Here is an 18,468-nt window from a genome sequence, read left to right on the forward strand (position 1 = left end):
ACGCCACTCGTCACCGTGGTAGTCGATCAGTTGGCGGTACGCAGGCGGATCAGAGCGGGACCCTTAAAAATAAAAACACCTCACCGTGTGCTCGTGTCAGCTCCGGGGTATCACTTTAACCTTAAATTGGGGGGCGTATATCTAATTTTTAAGTATGAGTACATTGATAGTATGTTTAAAGCGGTTTATGCTAGCTAGGTTGATGCGCGGTGGGGGTTTGCTTTCGGTTCTCCTTGGTGCAAACTAACGTTTATCATTTCGCGATGGTCGTTAACGTTAGCTCTTGATTAGCTAACACACCTTTTTGTAATATCACGTAATCTCCGTTACAGTAACTCTCTTCGCTATTAAACGTTAGCTGGTGAAAAAAAGAGGACCAAAATAACAGAAAATGCCTCACAAGAAGCAACAGCTGAGGCCGACAGCAGCCAACGTCTCCAGCTCCCTGGACCTGGAGTCGGAGGACATCAGCCTAGAAACAACCGTGCCCACCACCGAGGATATCTCCTCGTCCGACGAGCAGCGGGACGGCTCCCAGAAGGTGACCCGCCAGCTGATCGAGAGGAAGGAGCTGCTGCACAACGTCCAGCTCCTGAAAATTGAGCTTTCTCAGAAGAACCTGACCATAGACAACATGAAGGCCGACAGCATGTCCAAGGTAGACGGGAAGAAAGCTGGGCGCTGTTTATGTGGATGTGTGGGTGTGTCCTATCCCCGGTGTGTGTGCGCCTCTCATCACATTATTCTCACATGATGAGAGTAAGACCTGCATATGCCCACCTGACGAGAAGGCAGTCATTTTCCAAAATGATCTTCGTTACAATATTAGTGTCGTGATTGTTTTCATGTGTGCGTTTTTATATGTCAGGTTGAGGAGCTGGAGGAGAGATTGAATGATGCTCTACATCAGAAACAAGTTTTGGCCCTGAGGCTGGACAGCCAGCTGAAACTTACTCAAGAGGAGAACAGGTGAGGACATGTTGAGGTGGTGATGGACAGTGTGATTGGGTTAATCCAGGCAGATATACTCAGATGTGATCTCTCTCTCTCATTATTGTGTGTATATAATATATTTTAAACAATACATATGCCTCATCTGCAACCTTGTATTGTATTGGCAGACAAATATGTAAATGCAAGTAGTTTTTTTTACAATTTCATACAGCTCTACAGTAAGATGCTGTCTTGGCACCAACACACAATTATGAGGCATATTATTGAATACCAAGTAAACTCCAATTAAGATCACACAGGCTGAGGCAGAGCCTGAAATGTCTGTGTGTGCACGTGAACTGTAACTAATGATCTAATTGAAGAACAATGTATGAAGAAAATATGGGAGTGGTTTACATATTCTATTGTAAATTAACATTTATTCTACTGTAAATTTAAATGTAATTGTAAATGGAACATATTCATATTTCTTGCACTGTTTATTTGTCTTATTTGTCTTATTGTCCAATGTAATGCACCACCAAGACAAATTCCTTGTATTTCCAACATACTTGGCAATAAATGATTCTGATTCTGATTGCTTTGCCTTTATGCCAGTTAAGGAATAGGGATATGTATTTGAAGTACATAGGAAAACGGTTTAGCAGGATAACTCTAGCTGGTAAGCACAAATGTAAACTGTGCTAACTCAGATTGTCATCACCAGGAAGCAGCAGGTTCTGCGTAAGCAAGAGATGGAGGCTATCCTGCTCAGGCAGCAGCAGCTAGAGGAGACCAACCGGCAGCTGTGTGAGAAAGGTGGAGAGCTGCGGAGGTCTCTCAGGGATCTGGACATCTCTCAGGACAGGTACCAGGAGCTCCGCGACCTCCCTGAAGACAAAATCTCCATTCAGGAATACGTAGCTGTAAGTATGGAGGACTCAACCTATTCTTTACACCACCTTAATGGACCAGAGAGACAAGATATGATGGAGAGCTGGTTGATGCTGACATGGCGACCCTTTCTCTGTGTGGTTAGATGCGTTTCTACGAGGTGGTGACTCCTCTGCGGGCTCAGCTGGCTGAGCTCGGTGTGAAGAGAGACAGTTTGACTGATGACCTGAATACACACAGAACCCAATTGAAGGCTCTGATGGAGGTACGGCACACATACACAAGCTTGCACTACACCTCTTTGTTCTTTCATCTTTCTGTGCGAGTTCTCTTGTTTTGAAGTTACACACATTATACATTATTGTATTCTTTATCTTTGCATTTCTTTTTATCACCATTTGTTGTTTATTTCCATTTCATCTCTGTCAAAATCATAGACTATGTTCACTGTAAAGTTCAAATAAACATGCTGCACTGATTTTTGTGACCTTTTTATTTGTTTGTGAGCACAAATATAAGTCCATAATACCAATAAGCTTCATTTCTTGCATTGTTTAAACGCTCAAGAACAAACACACTTCAAACACACAATTACTCCTTCAGACATTTTGTCACATATTTATAGAAAGGTATGTAGAATGCATAAAGAGAGGTTCAGTTACCTTTAACCTAAATGTGAAAACGTGGAAAACACGTGAGCCACCGAAAATATGTTCTGCTGGGCGTGTCAGTTACAGCATCCTCGAAATGGTAATTTTCACAGCCTGCAGTGTTGAGAATGAAAGTGATGGAAAAAATGTCAGTCAGCAGTCACCCTGTAGGCATAAATGACGCGTTGATGAGATAATGATGCAACATGCGGAAGGCAGGAAAGAATTTGGCAAAGAAAACACAATAACATGACTGGCAATCCTGAGACCCTTTGAAACTTAAACTCGATTGCATTCATCATATACATACAGTTGCACATATGAAATTTGACCTCTGCATTTCCCCTTCTTAATCATTTTGGGAGCTGTGGGCTGCTGTAAAGCACCTGGGGGAGCAACTTGGGGTTTAGTGTCTCGCTCAAGGACACTTCGGCCGATACCATGAACACTGCCAACCTTGTGGGTAAAGGACGAGCTGCTCTACCCACTGAGCCACAGCCAGCCGCAGACTAAATGAGCATCGTTTGAGTGCCACAGAGTATCGAGATATTGTTACTGAACAAGTGCTTGCCTTTGCCGTCAATTTCTTTTCTCTACTTCGACATATCCGGCAGGGAAATTACCCATCAGCTCAAGATGACTCCATAAAAAGGATGTGATGGTCACGACATGAATGTGTTGTTAGAGAATTGGAATTTTCTTGACAGGGATTCTTGCTGAATTCCTACTGGAAAAAAAAAATATTGTTGTGTTCAGGAGGTATGCTCCTGCTTATTGCATAGCACAACTAGTGATGTGAATACTCTATCATGAAAAAGTTGTCTTTGTATCCACAGAGCTACGAGGAGGAGCGGCGGCTACGTACTGAGCTGGAGTTAAGGAGCCAGAGACTGACACTAGAACTGGCCGATACCAAACAGCAAATCCAAGAAGGAGATTATCGCCGGGAAAACTACCCTGCCATCAAACGGTGTGTGTGTGTGTGTGTGTGTGTGTGTGTGTGTGTGTGTGTGTGTGTGTGTGTGTGTGTGTGTGTGTGTGTGTGTGTGTGTGTGTGTGTGTGTGTGTGTGTGTGTGTGTGTGTGTGTGTGTGTGTGTGTGTGTGTGTGTGTGTGTGTGTGTGTGTGAGACAGAACGAGAGCAGTAACTCCTGTACACATTATATGATGAGGAGAGGTCAGCTGTCTACCTTTCTCTCCTTTTGGAGGCTACAGATCAGTGTTGTAGACTGTCTTTAAAGGAGGCATCACTTGAAATGAGACAGGCAGGCAAAAGTCTTTGTGTTTGGTTTATAAAGGAGGATCAGGAGTCAGTATTTGCAGAAGTTCTTGAAGGCTCCGTGTATCATTTCTTATTCAAAGTCTTAGGAATCACGAAAACACCCTTTGTCTTGTATAGTTTCCTTTTCTTTATTTCTATTCTGGATATGTAAGTTGCAAGTTCAAATGTATGTTAACCATTTACACTGTGGTTTATAGTGAGCGTGACAACTTTGAGGCAGAACTAAAGGACTTAAAGAGAAGATTTGAGACGCTAGACTTGACTCACACAGCAGTGGCCAGAGAAAGAAACACACTCAGCAAAGAGGTGCTTCACACACACACACACACACCTACACACACCTACACACACACACACACAAACACACACACACACACACACACACACTCTCACCGCATCATTTGTCTCCATAATTCTCACTAAAGTCTCTTAGATTATTCTTTGTTCTGTAACAGTTCTTAATTTATTTCCCCTCTTGTCCTCCAGGTGGCAGCATTGCAGCAGTCAGTGACTCTCCTGCAGAAGGACAAGGAGTATCTGCACAGGCAGAACATGGAGCTCAGTGTCCGCTGTGCACACGGAGAAGACCGCCTGGAGAGGCTGCAGGTTCATACAGTTGATCAGCTGTAAAGCTCATCCAATACAACATATATTCAATAATAGGACGGAGACTTCTAATGTTATCTCACGTCTTGATTCTGTGGTCCAGGTGCAATTAGAAGACACTAAGAAGGCGAGGGAGGACGCCTATGAAAAATATATGGCATCCAGGTTCGGCTCTGTTGTTTTTGCACCAGCAGCCAATATTCTATTGTTTTTAATGTGGGAGACCTAAGTTGTTCCAGTCCTTTATTTTATTTTCTACAGAGACCGCTATAAGTCTGAGTATGAGACCAAGCTGAGAGAGGAGCTGGAGAACATCAGACTGAAAACCAGTCAGGAGATAGACAATCTGCAGAGAACCTCCAGGGAGATGTACGAGAGGGAGAACAGGTATCAGTCTTATTTTTATATAATAAATTAATAAACGGCATATATGTATTTAAACTATGACAACTATCAGGAGTGCTATTCAAACCTAATGAAGTTTCACTTTTTGTGAACATTATCTGGCAAATACATATTTTTCCTTTTGTGTATCTAAAAATAAGTAATTTCAAGCAGATGTAGTCTGTTATATTATGGCAGGAAGCTGTGTTTTCATTCTTATTTATAAATGTGAGCAATGTGTGAGGGAGGAGATGAATTGTGCTCACATCAGAATTAGGGAAGACAATGTCGAAACTGACTTTTTGTTTGCAGCACAAAATAAGTCAGCAACTGAGATAATTAATTTCATAAGAGGAAGAGCTATGAGCACAGGTACTTCCCCGTAGCATACAAATAAAAGTAAATACTATGTTGTTATTTACTTTTGTTTTTAAAAGAAAAAAACGTGTTGTGTTTGTTATTGAACAGGAACTTGCGTGAGGCCAGAGACAACGCAGTGGTGGAGAAGGACAGAGCATTGGCTTCTGACAGAGACACTCAGTCCAGATATGACCAATTGCTGGAACAGTGAGTTTTGACCTTCCTTCACACACATAAATATTTCATACATCTGTGCATACAGTTTTTATCATAATACGTTGATATATATCGACTGACAGGTACATTTAATTTTTTTTCCTCCGGCTTTTCTTTTATGACTACAACACTCAAACTGTAAAGTATGAAGTGTCAGTCAAAAAGTTGGTTCATTTGATTTACAAGAAGAAGAAAAAAGAAAAAGAAAAAACACGTTTTCTCACTCACACACTTCCAGTGTTATCTAGCCATGCAGATAACACTATTTGTTTATTATAAAGGGAATTCTATTCACCATCTTTATGTATGGGACAAAGGCAGAAAGCAATAACCTGGACAAATAAAAACCAAACCTATACCTATAAGCCACTAGAAGGAGAACGGTTTCTTGGCAATTTGGGTGAACTAACCCTTTAAAGTGTGTACAAAATAAAAATGTATTGTAGAATCTGCTTTATCACTAACTCATTCTTTTTATATAAAACCTTTTCACCTCATAAAATTCTCCTGTTTTCCACTTCTCAAATCTTCAGCAGCTACCTTGTTGCACACACCTCCTTTTTAGATACTCAAGTGAATAAATAATTAAGACAAGATGCCATGCTATCAACATGTTTAACAGATCCATTGGCCTTTTTAGAAGTTAAACAGTACACCTGCTGCACTTCAATGTAGGTCACTGCCTGGTTGCACTCAAAATGCTGTAGATCAGGGAAGGAACATCACCTGAGGGCAACTGTTAAACTGACAACTTGGTAACATTTTTTCCGTGAATGTGCGTCACATGGTCAAACACATCATTTCCTCATCCTTATAGTGTGGTGGTGGCCTCTGGCATGCTTTATAAAGCAGGGATCACTGATTTGCATATTATTTTTGTAACATGGGCTCACGTTCAGCTTGAATTCCTCTGTATTGTCCTGCAAGCTGTGAGCTTGTTGTTGCTCGGATGCTGATGTGTTAGCCTGCGGCAGCCTGTCAATTACCGCGTGCTGTTGGAACTTTTGGTGGCTGTGGTTCACTGTCTCTTACTAATGATCACATGAACGCTTGTCTGGGGGTGGGGTCAGAAGTTCACTGAAGGTCAGTTTAGTAGCAACTGGTGTCACTGGTCTGGTCACATCCACATTTAACTGGAAGGTTTGAATTGTAAAGCAAACATCTTGCTTCCCCAACAGCACTTATCTTGAAGCAATCCGCCTCCTCATTGCTTCACAGGTTCTATAAACGAGTTCATGCACTTTTAAGGACATGAACCTTCTGGTTACTGTAATCGTATTGTGGCAGTATGTTTTTGTGGCCATGTGGATTATATAGTTTGTCGTTCAGCTCACTGAAACATTGCAAATGTACTGCGGTTGATATGGCAATAAATGACTGAATATTAAGTGAATCTGAATCTTAAGGCCGTCTGCCATTTGGAAGTGAAACGGCAGGTTTGAATTCAAAGTGAGACAGGACCCTGTGTTGGACTGGAGACTATTTAGATGCTTAGGAAATTAATTTATTTTTCTTCTTCTTGACCTGTTGTGTTTTATTCAGATTTTGCACATATTCAATTACACCTGCTTTCTAGTCATTTCCCCGTTTCCAAACATCCTCCGAGTGATTCGTATCCAAGTTGCTCGTCACTATCTCTGCCCAAGGCAAACATGCCCGTCTCGCTATAGCCTCAAAAGATGCCTCAGGGTCACGGCCCTGAAGGAAGTTTCAAATCTTCCATGGAAATTGCAACAGATATATTGTGAGCCCTGCTGTGCACACACATGCACACACATACTTTGAGCTGGCATTTTGTTGTTATTGGAGACGTCCTTTCAGTCAGCCTCCTGAACAATGTCTCCTGTTTGTGCTATATTCCTGCGGCATACATTCATGTCTGTGAATTAATGATGTGTATTCGCATCAGATTTTTCTCGTAACACATTTATTGGAAACATGTTAGTATTGAAGAGAATTAAGTAGAACAATATGTTTCCACAACCCATCTTAACTTACACTCATGTTTCAGTACTACGGAGAATTTTTCTATTTAAACTTAAACAATATTGTATCTGCAATCAACAGGCAGGCAGAGCCGCACGTACACAGCAGCAGCGGCAGCAGTGTGTCTCTCCTGGGTTACTACTACATACCAGTCATTTCTCTAGATCCAAGCCACCAGCTGTTGGTCTTTCTTTACACACACACACACACACACACACACACACTTCACTCTCCATTGCTCTCTTTCTCTCTCTCACACCATCTCTCTCTCTCTCTCTCTCTCACTCTCTCTCTGTCTCTCTCTCTTTGCTGCGATCACATTCCCCCTCTGCGTCACATCGCAAGCCAGCAACGACAGATGCGATCCTCAAGCCCTTAACCCCTAACCCCACGCATGCCCCTATTTTTGGGGCAAAGAATGAGTCGGACAAGCTTGAAATGGCGTCAGATGGTTTGTAGCATAGAGGACCAGCTTGAATCTCGGCACTCTGTTACAGAATGCTGGCCAACAGGCTGGTTACGGTGATCAACATGTCCAAAACAAAGACAAAGTATTCAGTGCGGTTTTCCATTTTCAGCCCTCGAGCAGACGTAAACGTCGCTGTGCCTTGGTTGCCTTGGGGAACCCCCGAGTCAGGTTCTCTGTCGCCATTAAAAATGACATTTGAACGAACAGAGAAAAGCCCACTTCGGTAAAGCAAGTTACATTATTTTTTGGAACAATTTTTTCTTCTTTGCATCTAGATTGCAGACCATGTGTACATGTCTGTCACTGTGAGCACTCAGCTCAGGCCTGCGCTCCATAGATGATGAAATCCTATCAGGTCAGCTGTAATCGAGAGTTATTAATATTATCCAACCAACCTCCACGGTCTGTGTGTTAGTGCTTGAGAGCTGCCGGTGAAAGAGCACTGGGCTGAAAACACGTTGCCCGTCTTTTGTTTTACCCCGAGGTGGAACACTATCTTACTGTATTTGGGGAGGCAGAATGAACAAATGTTTGGCTGCCTGATTAATTACTTTAAACGATGGACAACCATATATTTGTTTGCAATGTTGTTGAACGACATTAGAAGGGTTTATTCACGTTTTCTTTTTCTGAACGCTAGTTGCTTCTAACGTCTGCGCGTTGCGTGAAAGCTTTCCCCCGCGTCGACTCGTGTCAAAACAGAAACTGTAGAATAGGTTCTATTTTTTTTTTTTTAAATCTAATTACTGAACTCCTGAGTTGAAACAAGTTTCACCAGCTGACAACTACAAACATGACGGATAAATCAAGAACAAACATTGCTGCGAGGGCCGTTAAGAAACACTCTTTTTGCATTCAAATGATTTGAGACCTGCTTTTCTGCTTTTCTAGTACCACTGTACTGAACACACAAACTCGACATAGGAATTGTTCATTGTGCTAAATAGTCACTTCCGTGCCAATTTCCAAACATGTCTGATTGGACCTAAAACGAAGGAATACATTGCAGCATGTCTTTGAAACCAACAGGCACGTCTTAGCTCAACCAGCGTTGAAGTTTTTTACCTTCTCCATCAATTTTTTTAACACACCGACTCACATTCATATTGTGTGTGTGTGTGTGTGTCTCTGTCTCTGTCTCCAGGTTCCGTCGGCTCCAGCTTGGTACTGACAGCCGGGTATCAGAACTGTCCAATCAGGCCAAGCTGCACTCCTTCGAAGCTGAGCGCGCTGAGATGGTCAAGGATGAGACGGCGAAGGCCCTGGCCCAGTGCCAGGTGGAGTGTGAGAAACAACAGAAGAAACTGGAGGTACTTTAAACATTAAGACAAAATGAAGATGTTTTACTCGTTGCATTACAGCGGTATACCCAGTAATTAGTTTATCTCTTCACGTGTGCATGCCTCTTCCTCTCATGATTTGATTTTAGCCAGTCAATATTTATTGTTGGTTGGAATTTTAGATAGATATTAAATTGCAAACAAGACTATATATCTGTGCATATGTTGTTAACGGATTCAGAAATCCTGTTCATTCATATTCTACATTTTGAATAGTAAGCAATAATGCATACAACCGTGCCCAGATTTACAGATTTCTTGGTGTGAAAGCTTCTTACTTGCTGTCAACATCACATGAATGAATACAACCGAAAATGTCCAACTGATGAATAAATCATTGTTCTGTTCATTTAGGGAGGAGTCCATCCAAAGTACTTAAAGATTAATGCTCCACTCTCGGGAATATGTCTATCCAGTCTTTGTATGCTGGTCCAGCGGCTCCATTCTTATCTCTGTCCACTGTAGCACACCCATTTATACAATAAGTTAATTGAGTGCAGATTGTTCTTGATGTCTGGATGCACTTAGCTGAGGTTCAACTCTTCACCTGTGTTTAACCCTGTCCTGCTCGCCAGAGGGACAAGCATGGTGAAAAGATGCATCGCACATGATCATGATGGTCAAAGATATTTTCTCTTTTTAAAAATGCAATGAGTGAAGAGCTAGTTTAGCTTCTGCCTTTGGAGTTCTTTTAGTTTAGTTTAATGTTGTCCTTTATACTAGTGAGGTTTAAAGCTTTTATTTATTTTGGAATAAAAGTCGTCAGTTTGTTTCACTTATCTCTCTTTGTGATTGTCCTTTTGGTATCTGCTTGTAGTGTGGGAAAATGAGGAATGGTAAAGGTTACCATTCACAAGCCTAATAGAAGTTTCAGTGTGAGTAACATATAATACATTTTAATCTAGAATTTAGGGCATTCTTAGTTGGCTATAATAGTGATTCAATGTTGTTACAACAATGTTTCTCTTTTTGTGAAAACAACTTAAAAAACAACAACAATGTAACACATTTGGGGGCCTGCTTTGCGTGTGCTAAAGTGGTAAAAAGAAGAAAGGAAAAAAACCTGTCAATACAGTAAAAATATGATTGATTTTACACTGACAACATTTTGTATAAACATTATACCTCGGGGACGTAATTTTTAAAATTTCAAAATGTAATTTCTTCAACGCCACCGCTGGCTCATTGGCTCTCTATCTCCCACAACTCCTCTCCCTCGACTCTCCTCCGGTCCTTCAGCTCCTGACCCAGGAGTTTTACAGACTGCAGACGTCATCAGAGAAGCGGTTGGCGGAGCTGCAAGCCCAGAATGCCGAGCAGGCATCTCGGCTGGAGACGTACGAAAAGCTTGAGCAGGAGTTGGACCAAGTCACCATGCAGGCGGCTGAGAGTAAGAACCGTCCTCGTAACATAACACTGCACTCATTACAGTGTGGTCAGAAAGATGCAACCACAAACAAACAAGCACGGCCTCCTTCAAATGCCCCGCTCTGGCATGAGAGAATGTTTTTAATAATATTAACAGATGATTTAGATAATTAAGATGTAGAGTACGATAATGGAAAGATTACTGATCGCTATTGTCAAGCTGTAGTGAAGCTGTAGTTGATGGAAGAGAAGTTAAACAGAAAAGTAAGACATCATTTAACTCTCGGCTTGTCTGGTAGTTTTACAAAATACTAACAGGAGCAGGACAAAAAAAAACACCCACAAGTTACCACATTGTTTTCATAATGGTCCTGGAGATGTATAGAGACAGTATTTGTGTTTATGTCCGTTGCCAGTTGAGAATGAAGAGGAGGCCGAGAGAGTGCTGTTCTCGTACGGCTACGGCGCCAATGTTCCCACAACGGCTAAAAGAAGACTAAAACAGAGGTACAGCACTGGTTCACTTCACATTTCAAGAATAGGAGAACACATCATACGAGATGGCACTAAAGGAACACTGGAATTTGCTCACATTGCGTGTGTGTGTGTGTGTGTGTGTGTGTGTGTGTGTTTATTCCTAAATATACTTTGTTAAGAAATCAGCATGCTAATATACTATAGTTTAAACTGATATGTGAGTGTGCTGTTTCATCAGGCAGATATTGGATTTGTTCGTTGTCATCAGCCGTCACAGCTTGTTGTTGGTTTTGTTTTAAGCGTGTTTGTGTGTGTGTGTGTGTGTGTGTGTGTGTGTGTGTGTGTGTGTGTGTGTGTGTGTGTGTGTGTGTACCACAGAGGCAGTTGTGGAGACTTTGCCAGATGTTTACATTTCTATCTGAATGTCTGTTGACATATTTCGTCACCGTGACAGCGTCACAATTGTGAAAGATACATTACAGCTGTATGTCGTTCAAAAATGAAGGTTGACTTTGAAGATGGGTCTGGTCCGAGCAAGGGCACCGCAAGTCGGGTGTTAGAAGCCCCTGGCTTCATTTGGCGTTGCGGTTGGTGTGATGATATATATATATATATATATATATATATATATATATATATATATATATATATATATATATATATATATACTTTTTTTTCTTCTTGCATTTTACCCAACTATTGTGATTCCATAAACTGTCGGGTAAACAACTTGGAGACACACTAGTTTAAACTTGTTGATGTTGTCATGAGTTGGAATTTCCACAACTGTGTTTGTGTTTGTTTGTCGTGCAGCGTTCACCTGGCCCGCAGGGTGCTGCAGCTCGAGAGGCAGAACACGTCTCTGAGGAGAGAGCTGGAGAGACACAAGTCACAGACGGGACAGATATCTGAAGAGGTAAAGACGCGCGCGCACACACACGCGCGCACACACGTGCACACGCAAACGCGTGCACACACGTGCGCACACACGTGCGCACACACGTGCACAGAGCATTCAGGTGCTCGTATGCCCTGGGGACCATTATTAATGGGATAAAGTTTAATTTAACATTTAGAAAGTAAGTGTAAAAACAAACAAAAGAAAACACTCAAAGCAGTGCAAGTCGGTGCCTGCAACACACACTTGTTTTCCCCATCATTACAAATCTCCTACAGCAACTTAGATTATGGTTATTCCACAGCCTCCATCAAAGCCATATGATTTGTATCAGATGTTTTTTTACCTCTCCCTGATGACATAACGTAGTCATTATCACAGAGCCAAGATCTGTGTCTCCTCTCATCACCAAAACCATTTACCTCCTCACAGCATCACGCGACACTCTGCTGTGAACGTCCGTGCACATCTAACCTAAGTCTTGAAGGCCGACGCTGCACAACAAGACAAAACAAGCTTGTGAGGTCGGTCACCACGCGTATCATCAAACTCACTTCAGGATTCCCTTCTGCCTATGTTGGTTTATTTATTTATATATTACATCTTGTACAAGTTAAACAATGTCACTTCTCTAAATCTGCTTCTAAAACGGTGCCAGGAAAAGGACAGGTTTTTTGAGAACTGGCCGCAGACACCTCATACTTTTGTTTAAGAAGAGCGAGAAGTTTGTCTTGGCGCATGTCACAGTTGTTGGCACAGTGGGAAACGCTGCTTAAGACCGTGACGGCCACGCTCTTCACTCACCCAACAACTCAGCAGGCCAATCATTGTTACCTTTGTTCGGCATATTACATGCATGCGTGTGCATTGCTGAGACTTTACTTTTGGGCGTGGGTATTTTGTCTGTGCGTGACTGTTTGTTTGTTTGTGTCAAATTTGTGCAACCAAGGTCACGTTGTCTACTTCTCGTGCCTCGACGCTAAAAAACCATCGAGTAAGGATTGAGACCATGAGAGCGACAACTCGGGCAACCACTGTGCTTGCTTGGTTCTCACGCCTTATTATATTCTCAATGAGCACAGAGGTTGTGCAAGATAGAATAGAGAGGCCGGGCAGGTTTGAGACTAAATCAACCAGCCATTCAACTGTCAGGTGAGACTGACTGGCACTCTCCGTGAAGGCCTCATAATGCATTGAGCGTGAAAGAAAAGAGTGAAAAATTATAGTTTTTATTCACTAGAAAGGGTGTTAACCGCTTAACCGCCCACACAGACGCCCCAACCCTCCCACCCAGTTCTGCTCACTCCTTGCTGGCTGTAAAAGTGGTTTAATGTGTAACACCCTTCTTATAATCTATTATTTTTGCAGATTCTAAGCATGACACTGAGTACTGAGTAATATCTTAATACACACAGAACATTCAAACTCTTGTATGAAGGATCATCAAAAACACTGTGAAATTGTTTTTCTGACACTAATGCAAGAATGAGGTTGTTAAGATTATTTTACTGTATTTTAACTTTATGACTTCATACAACTACGTTTAATAAAAAGGAAATGACTCGGTTACGCCTTCATAAAAACTCACATCAATGGGCACTCAAGCAAACCCGTATGACAACAGAGATAAGAAAGTCCCGGTTGTGATTCATTTATATGTTTTATATATTTACATGAATGAACTCAAATACAGAGTAATGAGGAGGATTAGACTATAGTTTGTAATCTGATTTTTTTTTAAAGTGGAAATATTCCTATTATATTATAAGTCATTTTCAGTATATTGAACAATATGATGACAGACGTGTAGCTCTTGTTGTTGCCTCTTGCGTGACTCCACAGTTTGTGGAATCATTCAACCCGTGCAAATATGTATAGCTGAGTTTCAGGTGTATCATTAAGTGGCGGTAATTTGAAAACAAAAGGAACCCGAGTTGAACCTGACATTGGGGAGGCAAAGTCATTTTTGTCTCTGATTACGCATATGTGTGTTGTTCTTCAGTTGTTGGCAGCCAACCAGCTGTTGCAGCAGACACAACAGCCCTATAGCTACCTGATTGACACGGTGAGACAGAAGGATTCACAGATCATCGCGATGAAGGAGCGTCTCGACTCGCTTGAGGACGACGTCAGGTACGTGTACAGAACACTCCCTTCTCGAAGGGGAACATGTCTCTCTTTACAAAAAAGAACTGAACAAAAAAATTGAAATCATTTATTTATTTATTTTTTTAATTGAAGGCAATTAACTATTGTGCCATGTCTGCTTGTTCATTTAATTTGTTACATTTTGTGTCTTGTAATTTACTCATCATAGCAGTAGGCTATACCTCCCTACCCTTAGGCGTCTCTGCAGTATCCCAATCTCCCTTTTGTCCGCATCTGTTCTTCTCATACCTTGCTTATTATGCTTTAGTGCAAAGCTGCATGTGTGCATGAGTTGGTCTATGCCCAATAAGGGAGTTTTTGACATCAGTTTTTTTAACATCAGCCCACTGTAGCTTCCTGTATCTCTGTATTTTAACCTGAGAAATATGCAAACTGACAGACTACAGGTTTTCTCTTGCTGCTCACTACTACTGAGCTCTCACCTGGGGCAAGCAGCAGAGTGAAGAAATACTTTAAAATCCGCAGCCGCCTTTCAAACCACCCCATCTGACAGATATATTGAAGCTTTCCTGTGGCTATGCATGGTTATGTGTCTAACAGCCGAGACACAGACTCTCACTTTATGAACTTCAGTCTTAAGGATTAATTGTATGCATTTTTGTGATATCATAGAAATTGACAACAACAACAACAGAGTCGCAGCGGAGGCAGATGTCAAGCTATAAGACTCACAAGTTTAAAATCTTTTTGTCTATATTTCTCAGTGAAGTTACCAAGCTGCTGTTTCAAGATCTGCGAGATCACAAGCTCCTGCTTGTATGTGTCACAGCCCCAGGAAAAAAAATCACTTGGACAGTACTGGAGTTGTTTTAACAATATAGAATCCTAACCAACCATGAATTATGTAGCATATTTTAGAAATGTATGACTTGTGTGTTTAATGTATTGCTTGGCTTTTGATGGTTTTATACCAGTGATTTATAGTAACAAAGCTAGTAAACAAAACAAAACTGCTGCCATTTAGACTGATTGGTTCATAGTCCTGCATTAAAAACTAAATGTTCCCCTTTAAACTATACTGGTACAACACACCTGGTCCTGTGTTGACCCGAACCTGACCCCACCCTAAAGCCAGATAAAACTAATTATTATTCACAAAGGATAGCTACAGTATTCAGCATATTACACTATTTATCCCAATGTGATGATGTCATCCCTTAAAGAATCTCTTAAACCATAAATCAGTTATTCACAAGTATAACTGATTTATGAGTTCAGTAATGTGTTTCTATTAACTTAAGATCTGCTCTCTTTCTGCCTATTTTTGGTTGCAACCCCAGTTCTCTGAGGAAAGAACGGACTGCACTGCAACAGGTGAAAAACAACATGGCCGCAGATCTGGAGAGACTCCTCAACCACCGAGAGGTACGCATGATGAGGTTTTTTGCAGTTGTTTCAAAATGGAAACAGGAAATTCCAACAAAACTCTCTTTTTAAAATAAATATTTATCAGTAAAACCACCATGTTGCAGCACATGTCTATGTTTGAAAAGGTCAGATTACTGCCGTTGGTGCTGTAACTAAAATATTTTTCATTATGCCTCCGTGCCAACAGTAACTTCTTCAGATTTAAGAAAAATGTCCAGATGGACTCAAGGCTGAAGTGATTGGATGTTGGTGGTCAAAGGTCACAAAAAATGTTGGACGGACATGGATGTAAATTGAAACTTGACTGGTTGGCGGAGGGAGGCAGTAATTCTAGTTATGGCTTCAACTAAAGATTATTTACACCATTGATTCATTGTTGGGTCTATAAAACATCAGGAAATAAAAAAATGTATTTGCTTGAAAAACGATTAATCGATCATCAAAATGGTTAATGGTTCATTTTGAACTAATCCAGTGGTTCCTAAACTTTTCCTGTCAAGGACCCCTAACGGACACAAATTGGACCATGGACCATTCGATAGGATTTTGTCCCAGGGCCCCCCTTCTCATAGGGATTCTGACCATTAACTAAAATATAGCCATACTTTCTGTCATTGTGGGAGCCCGGACCCCACTTTGAGAACCACTGAACTAATCGTACCGCTGTTATTTCACTGTGTTGCAACGCTTCCTTCAAGATTGCGTGTGTTCGCATGTACGCGCACGTGGGAGTGTGTCCCTCGAGCCAGCCGTTTGCTGCTCAAAGTATGTGCCCTGTCATAGACAGCTGTTCCTCAGCTTGGCTGTTTGGGATGCCACCAGTGTACGTGTGTGTTCTTGTGTATGTGTGTGTGCTTGAGCGTGTGTGTGTGTGTGTGTGTGTGAGAGACATGCCAGGGCTCATGTCCTCAGGGTTGATAAATAGAACCGTGAAATGGCCCCGAGTCCTCCCCTATGCCCTGCTGCCACCCCTGCAGATCCTTGAGCTTGTTGCGCTTATTGCAAGTCGTCTCATAGTTGGGAGTTCAGCAGACAAACATGTCATCCAAAAGAAGCAATAAACATTCCTGGAAACATACATTTTAAAGCAAATGTTTCACAAATTGTTGAAATAGTATTGTCTTAAAAATATATTTGAGGTATTTCAATCATATTAAATATGTACAATACATTTATTATATGAGTGTTTAGTTCACCATCGAAAATGACCCGGTGATTTATTTGAGATATCTGGCCCTTTGGCCGCTACACTCCCAGTTATTTTTCTTAAAGCTTCCTGTTTATTGTTTTAGCCTTGTGTCCCTATTTTCATGTTAGCATTATTTTCATGAACCATGTGATTCTTTAGGAGTTAGCGGTGATGAAGCAGGTCCTGATCAGCATGCGGTCCGGACAGGGAGACGCTCTAAACCTGTTGGAAGCGGATAAAACTGCTGTGAGCACCTCTGGCGCAGGAAAACACCAGTCCAAACAAATCAACAGGACCACAGAAGAAGAGTCACCAAACAAACCCAAACCCACTGTGTTTGTAAGTGTCTGACTTGGCAACACCCTATATGAGTCACACTGCCGTAACCTGCCTGGACAGAAGTTCTGACAAAGGAGCTCTAGAGGTTGACATGAAATGATTAATCACATTTTATTATTTAGTTTCATACGACCTTTCCGCTGTTGTCAGCTGAGCAAAGACATGCTGTAGTATGAATCCTTGAATCATGTAAAAGGTTGTAAGAGCTCCTGCTGGCATGCTCTTCATACTTTTCTAATCATCATTCTCTTTTTCTTTCATTTTCAGACTAATAAAGAAGTTCCTGATTGGTACAAAAAGACAAAGCAGAAACCCAAATGAACATTAATGTCTGTTACTATTGGTGCTATTGTCACTCATGGCTTCAACAATCGTATTATTATTTTTCTTTTGAAATACAAAAGCAGAAATTATTACTAGTGTCCGAGTGTTTTGTTGTTCTTATCCTTGGTTACATATTGTTCTGAGAGGATAAATTCCCTGCGTACTGGTCCACAACCAGAAGGTATTGCCTTCCACAGGGTACACATTCCTAGCTAACTGACTGCCCAAACATTCCTCTTTCTTGGCAGTGGTTTATTTTATTAGGTCTGTCTATCATTATTTTCTCATCTTTTCCAGGTTTGCAGCTACTGGTGGCTACAGACAAACAGCATTGCAGGAACATTAGCCGAGCGGAGGCTCCTTTGGCTTTAAATATAGACATAGTAGGCATACCGTTATCATTTCAGACATGTTCTTATCGGTGTCGTATTAAACTCGGACCAGAGGACTGCTTTAAAGCAGTTTTATGCCCTTTTGTAAGCCTACAATCCTCCACAATATACCACTTTGTCTTCATGTTATATGAAATAGCTATTAAAAAAAAGCAATATATTAGAGTTTGATTCAAAGAAAACAATTTATATTGTACAAACCGGGTTGCCATGGCAGAAGGAGTTTTCCATCATATACTGTGTGATTAAGTGTGATTGTTAAACCCCATCTAGTTTACAGTACAAGGAAGCCTTGTTGAACAATATATTAGTCCTTCACATATTAAAGGGGACTCCGCCAATTTTGCATATGAAGTTCAGTACTAGAAGTGCTCCTCAACCTGTGAAAAAACATGAGTTTGATAGCCTGCATTACAAACTAGAGGTGTGGGATTTGAAATAAGCGGGCATTTAGGAAGCTTTGATCGCTTACTTGCCGCTCCAATTTTGTCTGACATTATTACAAAAAAAGAGTAATTTTATAGTTTACATTTAGATATGTTTTTTAGATTGTAGATTTCTCTTAAATTTACAAACTTATGTAATATCTAATTTGCATACAAAATGCAACAAGAATTTTGAACATGGCTTTATCCAATGTTCAGATTTCTGTTTTGGAAATGTTTGCAAATCAGCACACACATTTAACGAGATAATGCATACACTTGCATATTTTTCAGATAACATTTCAGAAAACTAGTCCAAAAAATGAATTGCCTTAATGTGATGAATCTACTGAAAGTGTCATTGTGATGTCAGTTGCTTTGTTTATCGTTTTCACTTGGG

The 18,468-nt window shown here is 41.0% G+C and overlaps 1 protein-coding gene across 2 annotated transcripts; it reads left to right on the forward strand.

The window, feature by feature from the left end:
- Positions 1 to 10: 10 nt before the first annotated feature.
- On the forward strand, positions 11 to 17,757 carry pibf1 (progesterone immunomodulatory binding factor 1). Of its 2 annotated transcripts, XR_004611112.1 has the most exons (19): positions 12 to 658; positions 869 to 969; positions 1,661 to 1,859; positions 1,973 to 2,092; positions 3,314 to 3,447; positions 3,956 to 4,064; positions 4,245 to 4,364; positions 4,468 to 4,529; positions 4,626 to 4,751; positions 5,217 to 5,315; positions 8,924 to 9,089; positions 10,359 to 10,509; positions 10,904 to 10,994; positions 11,778 to 11,880; positions 12,295 to 12,386; positions 13,865 to 13,995; positions 15,312 to 15,396; positions 16,748 to 16,927; positions 17,195 to 17,757. XR_004611112.1 is itself a non-coding variant. In XM_034551423.1 (18 exons), the coding sequence occupies exons 1-18, from the start codon at positions 392 to 394 to the stop codon at positions 17,246 to 17,248; spliced, it is 2,298 nt and encodes a 765-aa protein (XP_034407314.1). In that variant the 5' UTR covers positions 11 to 391; the 3' UTR covers positions 17,249 to 17,341. The 2 variants fall into 2 exon arrangements, 1 of the variants encoding a protein (XP_034407314.1); XM_034551423.1 differs by lacking the exon at positions 12,295 to 12,386 and having other exon boundaries at positions 11 to 658; positions 17,195 to 17,341.
- Positions 17,758 to 18,468: the final 711 nt, after the last annotated feature.

The sequence above is a fragment of the Cyclopterus lumpus genome, chromosome 15 (assembly GCF_009769545.1).
Source record: "Cyclopterus lumpus isolate fCycLum1 chromosome 15, fCycLum1.pri, whole genome shotgun sequence".
In the NCBI taxonomy this organism is placed as follows: domain Eukaryota; kingdom Metazoa; phylum Chordata; class Actinopteri; order Perciformes; family Cyclopteridae; genus Cyclopterus; species Cyclopterus lumpus.